The following is a 13,728-nucleotide window of genomic DNA, read 5'->3' as shown; positions in this document are numbered from 1 at the left end:
GCCACGCTGGGTGGTGCCCCAGCTCTGTGTGGGTAGGGAGAACCACGTGGCCACTGGGAATCAGTGCCGAGTCCATGCAGCACTGGGCACAGCATGGTCCCAGTTCTCACGTGTCACCACAGCACGTGGTCCCCAGGCCCATGGCGGGTCAGATGCCACCAGCCAAGCACTGGGCTGGGACCTCAGAGGTACAAACACGTCACAAGCAAAACTTCCTGCCAAGTTACGCTACCCTCCGTGGGCATGCTGAAGTGGTGTGAGCTGAACATGGCAATCTCTCCACAATGGCAGCACACCAGTGAAGTGACAATGGGTCAGGGACCTCGGTGTGACCCTTCAGGGGCAAATGCTGGGAGAAATGATTATTGTATTGCCAGGCACAGATAGGGCAGAGGGAGTGCTTGGGCAAGGCCAAAGGGCTCTGGGGAAACCAGGAGCCCTCGGAAGGGCTGCCAAGGTGCGCAGGCAGGGAGGCTGCAAGACCTCACTACCCCGCTGAGGTGCCATGCTGAAGCCAATGGAGGACGAGGACGGCGCTTCAGCAGGGGAAAGCTGCGCCCGCGGGGCAGCGAGGGCTGGGCAGTGGGCGCTGCCTGTCTGGGTGTGCAGAGCGGCTGCTCGGGGGCCCAGCCCGGCGGGGGGAGTGCGGCGCCAGCACGCCCGGGGGCTCTCGCACGGCCGGGCCGGGGACAGGCGGGGGGGGGGGGGGGAAACAAAGGGCAGAGGGGGGAGCGGGTCCGCCCGGGCAGCGCCGCACCGAGCCCCGCGGCGGCACCCCGGGGGGCGGCAGCCCGGCCCTGCCCCCCGCGCGGCCCTGGCAGCACCGCCCCGGTGCCACATCCCCGCGCTGCCCCGGCTGCCCCCCGCCCCGTGCCTGCCCAGCCGTGCCGGTGCGGCGGCGGCGCGGCGCGGCGCCCAGACCCGCGCGGCTGCCGGCGGAGACCCCGGCCCGCATCGGAGGTAGCGACGGAGCCGCCGCCCGTCGCGAGGCCGTGGGCCGGGCCGGTTGCGGGGGGCGGCGGTGGCGGCCCGTCCCGGCGGAGCGGGCGGGCGCGGGTCCGGTGCGCGCCGCTCGGCGGCGGGAGGGCGGGCGGGAGCGCGGCTGTCCGGGAGCGGCGGAGCCCGGCGAGGACAAACCAGGCCGCGGGCACCCGGCGCCTCTCCCCGGCGGGCGAGGCTCGGCACGGCTCGCACGGCTCGGCACGGCAGCCCCGCGGAGGGCGACGGCCCGGCCCGCTGGTGCGCGGGAGGGCGGCGGGGGAGCGCGGCGGGGGCGCCAGGCCGGCCCGCGGGGCGCGGCGGACAATGGCAGAGGGTAACCCGAGCCCGGCGGGGGCGGGCGGCGACCCGCGCCCCGCGTCCCGCTGACCGCCCTTGGGTACCGGGGCTGGGAGCGGGGCCGTGCGGGGCGCGGGGACCGCCGCCGCCCGGGTGCCCCGGCGGGGCGCAGGGCCTGGCCGACTCCATTTTGTTGGCCTGGGCTCCGCCGCCGCTCGCAGGCTCGCGGCCTGCCTGGCGGGGGGCTGGGGGGGTGGGAACCGGCAGGCGAGACACTGCGGGGCCGCCCCGTCCCATCCTGCCCGGTGCCCCCCGCCGCTGCCTGCGATGGAGGTGCGGTCGGCGGGCCCGAGTCCGCGGTGCCGGGCGGGGTGATGCGGGGAGCGGGACAGGCCGGGCCGGGGCGCGCCGGGGGGGGGCAGCACTGAGCGCCCCCTCCCCACCTTCCCCCCCGTGGTGGGTGGGGGGGCGCCCGTCGAGGGGGGGCCGCGCGCGCGGGGCGGGGGGGTCGGGGGGGGTGAAGAGCTGGGCCCGCGCGGGCGCGCGCGCGCTGATTGGCCGCTGCAGCCGAACCCCAACACCGGGGGCGCGCAGGGTGGGGGCGCGCGCGCGCGCCCGCGCGGGATGGCGGCGTCGGCGTCGGGCGCGCGCATGCGGGGGAGGGAGGAGGAGGGAGGCGGCGGAGCGGCGGCGGCGGGGCCTGGCCGGGCCGGGTCGGCGCGTCTCCCCATCGCCCCGCTCCGGGGGCAGGCGCTGAGCCGCCCGCGGCACCCGCAGGTGAGCGGCGGCCCTGTGTCAGCTCTCGGCAGGGCGAGCGGCCCCGGTGCCGGGGCGGCCGGGCCGCGGCCTTGGGGCCTATAGCGCGGCGGTGGCGGAGCGGGGCCGGCGGAGCGGAGCGCGGCCCCCGGGCGCGGCTGCCATTTTGCGGTGCGGGCCGGGCTGACCCCATTGTGCTGTGCCCGCAGGTGGATGCCCGCCGCCCGGCATGGAGCAGGCCTGCGAAGTGAGCCGCCGCAGCTGCCTCGTCCCCTTCGGCACCTCGCTGGCGGCCGCCGAGCCCAAGGGCGGCCCCTTTGGCGAGGCCCGCGGCCCCGAGCCGCCCGCCATGCAGCTGGCGGCCGCCAAGCCCGGCTACGGCCAGGACCCGTCGTCCTGCTACATCCCGCTGCGCCGGCTGCAGGACTTGGCTTCCATGATCAACGCCGAGTACCTCGGCGGCGCTGCCGACGGCGCTGAAGCCCTGCCCGACCCCGGCTCGCCGCCCCCCCGCCTGCCCGCACCGCAGGACCCGGCTGCCGAGGCGCCCCGCGGGGCCCGGGCCTTTCCCCTGCTCCTGCGGGACGGCGGAGAGGAGGCGCCGGAGGAGGAGGAGGAGGAGGAGGAGGGCGCCGAGACGCCGGAGGAGGAGGAGGAGGAGGAGGACGACGACGACGACGACGACTACGAGGAAGAGGAGGAGGAGGAGGACGACGACGACGAGGAGGAGGAGGAGGAGGCGGCAGAGCCCGGCTCGCGGAGCCGCGGCCGCCCCGCGCCGCAGCGGGGCCCCGACAGCCGCCTGCAGCCGGGAGAGCCGGTGCCGGACGGCGGCCCCGGGGAGAAGCCGGAGTCCTCGGCGGCCCTGCAGCTCGTAAGCACCGTCGGGGCGCGGGCGGGGGGGCCGCGGCCGCTGCCATTTTGCGGTGCGGCGGGGCCGGGCCGGCCGCGCTCCCTCCCTCGCCCCGGCACCCCGAGGGCAGGAGCCATCTTACCGAGCGAGGGGACCCTGCCGGGCTGTCACCGCGCTCGCCGCGCACCTGTGTCCCGGCGCGGCCGCCCGCGCTCCCCCCGCCGCTTTTTCTCCCGTCAGCAGTAAGAGGCACCATCTCCTCCGCCCGGGAACTCGCTGCGGAGTTCGGTGGAGTTTTTTGCCTTGTTACAGGGTTGGTTTTGAGTGCAGTGGAGATGAGGAGCAGAGCGTTCCTCTCTCCTGCCCGCTCCGGCTGTAACGCTGTCAGAGGCTCTTTGTCTGGCCCGGCTTGAGGTTCCCGAGCTGTGAGACCTTGGCGGTGGCCGGGGAGAGGCCGTGTCATGGCCTGACAGACCTCACGGGCAACAAACGTTGCCTCCTATTCAGGCTGACTTTTTTTTCCTTTCCAATTTCTCTCTACACTCACAAATTCCTTTAGTTTTTTTAATAATATGTTCAATAAGAAGCGAAACTGATCGAACTTCAAGAGTTCTGAAAGGAGGTAGATGCATTAAACTTCTTTTTTTTGTGTAATTTTCTTCTGAACCCAAGCATAACGGATATTTCTCAGCATGATTTTTTTTTTTATTTTCAGCTGTGTATGTATATTTCCTGCAGATTTTCAGAGGGGTTTTTTGCATATTTCCTAAAATATGTTTCTGCAAACTTAAGGTTCCTTGATGGAGGATATTCTGAGTTTTACATATTGGTGCGAGGTTTGAAGATTAACTCATTTGACAGCAGTAATATCGAAACCATCTTGCTCTTTTTAATTTCAGTAGAGCCACAGATGCCGGACAGATCCTACTGCGGTGTGCAGCACTTGGGGATCAGGACTCTATTCCTTTGGGAACATCCGGCATTCCTGGTGTGTGCTCTGGGAGGTGGGGAAGCACTTGTCATAGAGTGCCCAGGGAAGTGGTGATTCCAAGAGGATGCTGCTGGCAGGTTCATTTGTTTGTGGCAGAGTTCTAGCTCGTGGATACTCTTGAGCGTTCCTTGGGAAGAATCCCGGAGTCTTGTTGTCTTTGGTGGTGAGAGGCTGCTGTGGGTCTGAGGTTTGTGCATATCCTCAGCTTTGTTTTGCAGAGCAAAGCGGGGATCTCTCGCAGACATGTGCTCGGTGATGCGGTTGTGGGAGGGTCTCACTTTGTAAACAGAAGCTCGCAGAGGTACTTTCACAACACTTGCTTCAGCTATCGGTGGCCACAGAACTGCAGCTATTACGGTGACAAAACTGTCTTGGTGATGGAGCCTGTTATTTGAATATGCCAGGAGGGTTGACTTTTCAGTAAAACTGCCTTCCTGCTATAGTTAGCCTTGCTGGATTGTTCTGGTGACTTAAAAGCGTAACTGCATTCAGAAAAAAAAACTCTACAAAGAAGAAAAGCATTTTTTAGGCAACCCAGGGTCCTTCTTTCCTCACTTTTTGCATTTTGTCTTTAGTAAGTGCTTGTTAATCAGAGTGGTTCTTCGTTTTAGTCCCACTGCCTGTGGAATGGGAGGAGATTGAGATTTTCCTCTGTGCCAAGTTACCAGTGAGACAGTTAAAATCTTTTAATTGTTGAACATGACATAGTAGCTAGAAATAACCAGGCTTGCTCCTCAGGTCATGTATTCATGTAGTCATTTATTTCCTGTCTCATTTGTGTTTGGTTAACTGGAATCAACCTTTTTTTGAGAGCCTGCTAAAACTTGAAACAAAAACCCACCCCAAAACAACTACCACAAATCCCTGGGAGTTCTGCACAGCTGTTTTTAGGCTTGTCATAGCTAGGCTAGTCTTTCAGGTATCACCTTTATTCTGCCTGATGATGGGGCTCCTCCACCTTACAGTGAGACTATCTCAGAGCTTTCATTTTTGAAGCTCATGATTTTGAGTGTGCCACTGCTGCTCAAACTTCCTGTTTTGCTGAGAGGGAAGAAGTGTGTGTATCTCCAGTCTCTCTGTCTGCCCCTTGCAAGATTTGAATTTTTCACTAGGTCTTGCTTTGAAAAGGCTGATTTCCGAAATATCAAGAGTGCTTCCAGCACAAGGACCAGAATTTGGTTTAGTCTTTAGTGGGATGCAAAGTAATGCCTCTGGGCGGGAGGGGTGGTGGCAGGTATTGTTTTGCATGAGGATTTGTTAATAGCCCTGGCAGTCTCCTGCTCCCAAACTGCCCCAAACAGGACTGAGGTTGCTCAGGTGCCATTCAATTGTAAAGAGGGATGTGCATATTCTGAAGTGAAGCTATTTTAAGTGTCAAGTTAATCTTCCCTTAAGTATGTCTGAAGTTCCCAGCAGCTCCTGACAGATGTTGTATTGTGGAGAAGGAAATGTTCTTGGGTCTTGTTTTTTTTCCAGAGGTGGTGAAGCAGTGATGACTGGCAGCTGCTGGTTTGTTACCTTGTGCTCAGGTTGGGTTAGGAACATTTAAATTTAAGTGGGTGGTTGTTCTTGAATATCTCTGTTCTTTCCCATCTTGATATGAGCTTGTCTGTAGAGCTTTCCTGCCCTTTGCAAGTTGCAGAGATCCTGAACTGTGTTATGTCTAGTTGGAAGGAGAAGTGGGCCCCGGACTCCAGTGCTGGGGAAGATGGGTGCAGCCACAGAAGGTCTGAGTGCCATAGGTCTTGCTTGAACTCGGATGCTGAGGAATTGGAGCAGGTGGACTTGTTTTTGGCAGAACTCTTGTGCTGAAATTTTGCTCCTTTATTGTAATTTTTGATGCCTTATTACCTCACTTTCACTTTGCTGGCTTGTTGGGTTTTAATTGCTACCCACAAAGTATGTTCGAGTCATTTGATTTGCAGTGTTGAGAACTCAGAAGCAGAGAGTTCTTGGATTAGGGCACATCTGTGCCCCTCCTGATGGGTGTTATGCAAATTTTGCATTCATGAGCTGTTTTTTCCACGGGGACCCTGATGGTTTCAGGCTGCAGAATGGGCAGAGCTCTCATGAGGTTCAATGTTGCTTTTCATTCTCTTTGTATTGTTTCCTTGTAGGAGTGTGATGTTTGGGTGATGGCAGTGAGGAAGGTGAGGTACAGGGAAATCCAGAGCCAGATCTTTCATCCCTAAGGATGGCTGCTTCCAGTAGGTGGGTGTAAGGAATGAGTGGGACATGTGTGTAGGGCTCCTGGAATGTTTTTGCTTTACCAGAATCATACCATTTGCAGAATGTTAAAAGTACTGAAGGCCAGCAGAGTCCTCTCTTTAAGCCTAGAATTAATCCATAATGAAGTTCTGTTCTAATCTGCAGCTGTGGGAGAGTTCCTCTGGTTCTTGGTTTATTAACTGACATGTCTGGTGCCATTCCTCCCTCTGCTAAAAATAAAATGAAGGAACCAACACCACGTGATCCTCGCTACTCCTGTAAACATTTCTGAAAGAATCTCCTACTACAGACTGTTGATTCGAGGTGTAACTAACTACTGGTAACATTATATCCCTGAGATACAATAGACATAGCAGTGGTTTGTTTGAGCAGGGAACTAAATTTCCTTGATCAGTTGACATATTCCTGGTGGGGAGATGAATTCCGTTTGGCCGTTTGTGCTTCCTGCAGGCATCGTCTCCTGCTATGTGCACCTGGAGAGAACGGGCTCTGTGTTCTACAGTGCCTGTGCCTCTGGTCTTGCACACATCCCCCTTTGCCACTAAGATTTCCAGTGTTTAGTAGATGGTATTATTTTGCAGAAAAGAGCACGTAGCTGGATCTTGCCTGGCCGTGCAGCCTCATGGCACCCACTGAGGGGCATTCTTGTCTCAGATATCTCTAAACTTACCCAGAAAGGACTTCAGCTGTGCTGGGTATCCAGAAGAATGGATATCTCCACGGTGGGAGGTCCTGTCCTGGGCTGTGTTACTACTTGACTGTAAATTTTTGAGGTCTTTAATGACTTTGCAGCACCATCACATTGTGAAAGCAGCATCACCTCTTGATGGTGGTGGAGGTGTGAGTGGGTGGGTGTTAGGAGCTGTCACAGCAGGACCCGCTGTGTGTGAGGGTGTGAGAGCAGCTTGCTCTGAGTGACAGCAGGGTTTTGAACAGTCTGTAGGATCCAGAGCTCTCCTGCACAGCAGGTTGGATCCTGGAAGCATTTTTTGTAGCATTTGGCTGTGATTGCTCTTACCCTGTTGTTTCATTGTATTTGTTCTCTAATCTCATATTACTGATTAGGTGCAAAATATCTGTTTGTGTGTGTATTTCTCTAGAAAATATGGATATTTGGGCTACCTGGAGTGCGGTGTGAAATTTCAGTGATCAATGCCTTCTCGCTTCGTGTTCTGCAGCTGAACATGTCTGTGTGCAAATAGCAAAACCAGAGGTATTTTCTTGCAGATTGGACGGTTTTGAAAGTGAGGTTTTGCTGAACGTAATGGCAGAAACCTCTATGTAATTTCTGCTTTCTATATTTAAAACTTATTTTTAAAACTTGAGCAAGAGAGACTTTGTTCAAGCAGTGTCCCGGTTAATGTACTGTCTGCAGTCATAAATACTTCAAGTCTCTGCTGAAGATTGTTGCCAGAGGAGTGTAGACTTCACTCAGCTATTCAGCAGCATGGCTTGATACAGCTCTATACAGTGTAGCATATGAGTTCATCACCTGCTACCGTTACAGGCAAAAAATGCCAATAGTAGTAACAAAATGGGCTTTTACAGGTGTTTTTTAGACTAGATGCTGCCTCTCTGGTTCTGCTGCCTCTGCTGTCTCTGTATTTACGTGCTGGGGATTTTCTTTTGGAAAAGTGTATCTCCCACAACTTCATTTTTTTTTCCTAACAAATATTAGGTTGCTGAGGGTACAGTGATTCTACTTTTGCTGTTACAGCTGCTTCTGAGGCCTTGCTAAAATCAATGGTAGTGGCTCATTTTGATGCTGTAGCAGTAACCTTTGACTTCAAAGCAGCATATTCTGCATGTAGTCGTGGATTTGTTGATTGCCTCTTGCGGTGTAGCAGTTTCTCATTGCACCTCATTGCATTGCCTTCCCAGAAGTGGGGTTAACTGCGTGATGTACAACAATTAAGTCTTTCTTTAATTTCCCTGTGTTAACTGAACAAATCTGGAGCTCACTCAAGAGACATGAACTCTGGATGTGATTAACAAGCTACTTGAGCCCCAAGAAGAAAAGTGGTATTTTTTAAGTTATAATTGAGACAGTATTTCTTAAAAAGACATTCACAATCAAAAATCAGTGTTATGCGTGATGATTAACTTCCAGTTTAGTTGCTTAGACTACGCATCTGTTTTTCCTCCTTGTGACTGGCAGCTTCTTGTATATAGTAATTTTGTCTTTCAGTTATTTACCCTGGTGTTTAGAAAGGCACGGGGAATAGAAACACCTGAAGGAAGAAATCCTAGCAGGCTGGGGCTTGTCCTGGGAGTTAAAAAAACAACAAATGCCACTTCTAATATCAGAAAAACTATGACCCGTGTTTTGTTCTGTCTGTATGGAGCTATCTGTGCTGTGCAATGCAGTCTTCACTCAGTAAAATTGGAGTTAAATCCTTTATAGTGGCTAAGGCATTGCCGGGATTTCCAAGTTAATGGGTGGAAAAGGTCTGTAAGAGAGTCTGTTTTGAATTAGAGCAGCAGTCTTCAACCTTTATTGATTTTCAGACCCTTAAACTCTTCCCAGGTACAGACTCTTGTCTAGTGAATTTTACTTATCAGTAATAGCCTTGCTTGCATATAATTTCGTGGCATCAGAGTTATTTTCCTGTGGCAGAGTTTGCGGACTGCTGAGGTACAGAACACCTTGCAACAGTGTCTCACGGGCATGAATTTTGTGTCGATTCCAAGGTAATGTTGCATTTGTGCTGGAGCAGGCGGGTGTGTCCCCTACCTGACTCTGCTGTCCCCTGTACAGGAATGCTTGGGAAATGTTGCACTTTGCTGAAATAGTTACTGGAAGTTCAAATGTTACTTTCACTTGGGTGGGTTGTTACTGTTTTAACATACAGCTGGTGTTGGAAGCTGTGTGGTCTGGAGACATCAAAGTCCTGGTGCAGGGGGTGAGGGGCTTTCTGGTGCCCTGGAACAGGGCTGTCACTGGTCACCAGCATTGCTGTGCCACTGCTCTGGGTAGGGCTGCCAAGAGCTGCTCATGGTTTGGGGCCTCTGTGGGGAGGGGCAGGGGCAGGTGGCATGTCTAGTGCTTTTTAGGTTTAGAGGTGCTCAAGGATAGTCCTCACAGCTATACTTGGGGATTAGAGGGGTCTCCTTGCTGAGCTGGCAGTGTTTGCCAGTGGGACAGGAGTGGGGTTGTAGCAGAAGTGTTACTGAGGACAGCTGCAGGGCATAGGTGTTCGGGCCCTCTCAGGAGTGTGTCCCATTCCTCCCAGCAGTAGTTGCAGCAAGGGAGCAGAATGGTAGCACAAATAAGTTTGGCATTGCTGCAGAGCTGTGGTGCTGTGCAGAGACAGGCTGGGAGTTGAAGAGTTTGGAGTCCCAATGGTTCAGTCCTGGGTGTTGCTTTGGCTGATCTGAGCGGGTGCTACTGACCCCAGTGCCCAGGAGAGGGGGAGATGCTGCTGTGTATTGGAGCAGAGGCTGATGCCCCTGGCAGGGGCCAGCTGAAGTTCTCTGTTCTTGTTAAATTGGAAATCTGGTTCCAGTGTGGTTGCTCACAGTAGCTTTGCAGCAGTGATTAAATGTGTGACAGAGATAAAGATGGCCTTGGTGTGCATCCATCTCTCGTGTGTCCAAAAGCATTGATGAAGCCAGGAGGAATTTCAGCAGTGTGCTTTGCTTCTATGGAAGGATGGAAGAGCACTCGTTAAAGTGGACATGCTGACTTTCTGTGGTTATCATTAAGATGGCATCAAGATTTATCTCACACGGGTCTTTGGAAAAATGGCAAAAAGAAGTTGGGAGAAAAGTCACCTTGTGTATCATTCCTTTCCCTCGCAAGGGTGGGCTGGCCCTGGCTGATCACCTTCACTCCTGTCTCTAGCACAGCTCAAGCAGAAGGGTTGGACCAAGTTGTCCCACCTCATTGCCTGGACTGGCTGTAGCCTCGGCAGTGACAGAGCTGCACAATCCACAGGTGCTTTTCAGGCAGCTGGCAGCATCTGCCTGCTACTTTTTTGGAGCTGAGGTGCTGCCAGGACTCTGGGTGAGGCAGCAAGGGTGCAGGTGGAAGGGGCACCATGTGCCTGGCATTGGGGAAGGGAACAGTTCAGGGGCACTATTGGTGACTGAATCACAGGGAAGGGATGGCATGTCTCCAATTGTGGAGATTTCCTTCTGTGCCTCTCCATCCTTCCCTGTTCCTTGGAGGGTGAAGCACTGGGGTAGGTAGGGTTGCCAAGTAAAGTTTTCTGTGAGTTCTCAATAGGGAGCTTTTTCTGTGGGTTACATGTGGTATCGAACAGCTGTGAGTGCTGCTGGAGGTGGCACATCCCACTGCTGGGCTCTTCAGGAAAAAAAATTTTGTAGTAAAATATACGTATAGTAGTATCATAAAATAACAGTGTAACTTGTTTCAATTTTGAGACATTCATCAGAACTAACGCAGTGCGGACTCCTCTTGCATTTTCAGGCATGCAGAATTTGACTTTTATATGTGACACACCAGAAATGTTGAGTTGGATAGAGCAATCTAAGTGTTGTACCCTGGCCAAAGGATGGGGTGCCCTTTGGTTTGATATGTTTTAGGAAAAAGTGAACAGCAAATTTCCTGCACAGTAGTATCTCAACACACTGGAAACTTCCAGTTTCTTTTTTGAGCTCCTGCAGGGTGCTCGAGCATGCAGCAAGGCTCTCACCCTCAGCCCTGCTGGAAGCTTCCATGTTCCTCTTATTTTGGAGGAGTGTGTTCATGACTTTCCCGCCCACTGTTGGTGAAAAGATAGATCCCTGCTGTTGCCTAACCGAGAAGGGTGAGGAGCAGGCTGGTTATCACCCTTTTAATAGTTCCTCCCCTTGCCCTGATGTTACTTTGTTGTTTGGTTTTCCCAAGCACCTGTTCAGACTTCCTACTGTTCTGGCTAATGTGGTGACTGCCCACAGATTTCTAAATAACAGCAGCAAAACAAGTCAGATTCCTCTTGATTCTGGTTGGCTGTCCTCTCGCAGCATGCTCACAATGTTTAGGAAGCTGGGTTCACCACGGAAAGGTTTGGAAGCCTCTCTGAAGCTAAGTTTGTAGTACCTGATGCCTGAAACATGAACCTTCCTCAGGTCATGGCTCTGAGTGTGGTTATCAAGAAATAAATAAGCATGAGATAAGTTTATTGCTCTGCTAGTGTTCAAAAGTTCTGATTTCATTTTTAGTAGGGATTCAGTAAAAGCAGTTGAGGTTTTAAGTGCAAATTAAAATTGAATTTTGTATGAATGGAATTTTTATTTATTTTGGGAAAATGGTTCAGTTGGGCAGGGGGACTTGCATGCTGAATGCCACCTTGTTCTGAGGAGGTTGTTATGGTTTTGTGTAAGTGACATCTTTACATTTGGACCAACAAAGTGGGATTGTCCCTCGCCTGTGAGTAAATAAAAATTTCTGCAGAAGGTGAAATTTACAAGCCCTCCTTAAATGTTTGTTGTTTTTAAAGAAGCTGGTGGAACTAAAAAAACCCAAACAACAACAACCAAACCAAAACAAGCAACAGGCTAGGTAATGTCATTGAAATCAACCCAAATTCCCAAATTTTAGCTGTTGAGGTTCTAATACAATATTCACTCTTTGTGCATGTTGTTCTCTAGTCTTGATTCATTGTGGTTACAGCTTGAGCTGTACAGGATAGAGTTTACATATATAAATTAAAATAGCCAAGTTGCATTTTGCATAGTATGAATCTGGTTTTCATTTTGTGGATTTAGAAACTTCATTTCTGAAAAATGAATGCTGTGTTTATCAGATGTTCTGCTTGCAAACAATTTGTTTGATAATATATAGAGGAGCACAGAAGGCTGAAAAAGGGACAGATCTGATGACCTGGTTTCAGTTTGAGGGTTTTTTGCTAGTTCTCTGACATAAAAAGATATTTGTGGGCATTTGTTTGTGAGTTTGCAAAGTTCTTGTGATGCCAACAGTTCCTCTCTTGCTGAAACAACTAGGTCTGATTAAAGGAGCTAGATTTAAAGAGAATGTGGTTTACCATTTAAAATGTGTGCAGATAAGTAAGGAGAAGAGTCTGTCCCCTGCTTCAGGCTCCTGACAGTGGTTTGTAATCATCTGTGTCTGTGTGTCTGTGGATTTTTCTGCACCAGGGATCTGGGTGAGATCGAATCTCTTCTCTCTCAGTTCCTCCTCCTGCCTCCCTCAAACCTTGCTGTTAGGTGCATTTCTCGTTGTGAAGTGCCAAAGGTTTCTATTGCACTGCTCTTCCATCCAATCCATAAGGAAAACTATCTCATTTAAGTGAAGCAGGATTGCTGTTAATCAGTTATTTTGGTGACTGAGACATGATGTTCTCTTATCAGTGTGTTCTTTATTTAAAATTCATGTGTGGATAACTCCTGACCTTGATAGAAATGCTTCAGGATGTAGAAATTACCCTAACTAGTGCAGTGTGCTCTCTCGGTTTTAACCTTTCAGGGTAGTTCATATGTACATATGAGCCCTGGAAAACTTTAGTACCCTGGAAAAGGGTAGTAAAAACTGGCCAAAGACAACAAATACCCACAAGCACTGTTGATAACAGACATTTGGCCTGCATCATAATGTTTGCTGTATTTTTTGCTTGTGAATATTTAATTAGTGAGTATTTAACACTTCTGAATGATAATGGTCCCAGATAAGAGGTAGTGTACTTTCTCAGGCATGAGTAGGTCAGATGCTTGTTTGCTTTTTACTGCCATGCTGAAGCTGAAGGAAGACTGGAGTAGTTGGGGCAAAGAACAGGACCCCAGCAGCCCAGGCTGTCTGGGAATTCCCAACAGGCTTCTCCAACTGCTCGGTTTGACTTGAAGCTCGACATAAAGTACCGGTGTGATTATTACTCTGGTTTTGGCAGATACACCGTGTAGGTGTTGTGGTTTGTTTGGGTGGGGTTTTTGGCCATATGGACTCCAGCTGGGCTTACCCCTTTGTCTGTGCAGGGATTGATTCCTGTAAGTTTTGTCACAGCAAGGGCAGGGTCAGCATCTCAGTCTCTCTCTGTAAATGCTTTTACTCATATGTGTGGTAGTGGTACTTTGTATGGAGGAAACTTTGGTGACCCTTTTGCTTGGCTTCAAAGATTCCTTAAGATATCAAGTAGATATAATTTAATTTTCTTTCCATTTTCTTGGCTTTTTTTCCAACCAATTTGGTTTTGATTTCAAAAAATATTTAAAACATGAGTATTTCCTAATGAGGATTAAATTTTGGCTTCCATCACAAGCAGTTAGTAATTTCACTTCTGAACTTTGCTTTGGTGTTGTTCTTAGTCTCATCTCCTTCTTACCTTTCCACGCAACATTCACAAGCAAAGGTTATTTCCCAATTCCTATTTTCTTTCCTTCTATCTGTGTCCATTCATTTCTCCGTGCACGAGTGTTGGAGCTGAGTGAAGTAATGAACCATGAATCACTCAGATATCTTTCTATCCTCCCTTCATTAAGAGCAGTACAGAGGTAAGAACTGACCTTTTAACTGTCTCTGACTCTCAGCAGCAGTCACTGTATGGGAACTGCAGCCGTTGCTGCTTCATTTGTGTGATCAGAGTTAAAGGATCTGGACTCCCCTGTGATAGGAGCTGCGTGGACAGAAGGATAATTCTGAGCTCAGAGGGCTGAGGTTGAAGCT

General features: G+C 51.8%; 1 protein-coding gene across 9 annotated transcripts in view; it reads left to right on the top strand.

The window, feature by feature from the left end:
* Positions 1-820: 820 nt before the first annotated feature.
* NSD1 (nuclear receptor binding SET domain protein 1) overlaps positions 821-13,728 on the top strand; it is a 61,519-nt gene continuing 48,611 nt past the window's right edge. For 3 of the 9 annotated variants that reach the window (XM_051794359.1, XM_051794365.1, XM_051794357.1), the window contains exons 1-2: positions 1,296-1,315; positions 2,244-2,908. In XM_051794359.1, coding sequence (XP_051650319.1) covers positions 1,306-1,315; positions 2,244-2,908 — 675 coding nt within the window. In that variant the 5' untranslated portion in view covers positions 1,296-1,305. Of the gene's footprint in view, positions 961-1,016; positions 1,240-1,295; positions 1,316-1,355; positions 1,612-1,945; positions 2,056-2,243; positions 2,909-2,936; positions 3,876-3,919; positions 6,090-13,728 lie in introns of those variants that run through there. The other 6 variants (XM_051794362.1, XM_051794360.1, XM_051794363.1 and 3 more) reach the window with 6 other exon arrangements.

The sequence above is a fragment of the Manacus candei genome, unplaced genomic scaffold (genome assembly GCF_025592945.1).
Source record: "Manacus candei isolate 608988 ecotype Guabito, Panama unplaced genomic scaffold, ASM2559294v1 h1tg000037l, whole genome shotgun sequence".
In the NCBI taxonomy this organism is placed as follows: domain Eukaryota; kingdom Metazoa; phylum Chordata; class Aves; order Passeriformes; family Pipridae; genus Manacus; species Manacus candei.
Note: the sequence above shows the minus strand (reverse complement) of the source record. Positions and strands in the feature narration are given on the sequence as shown.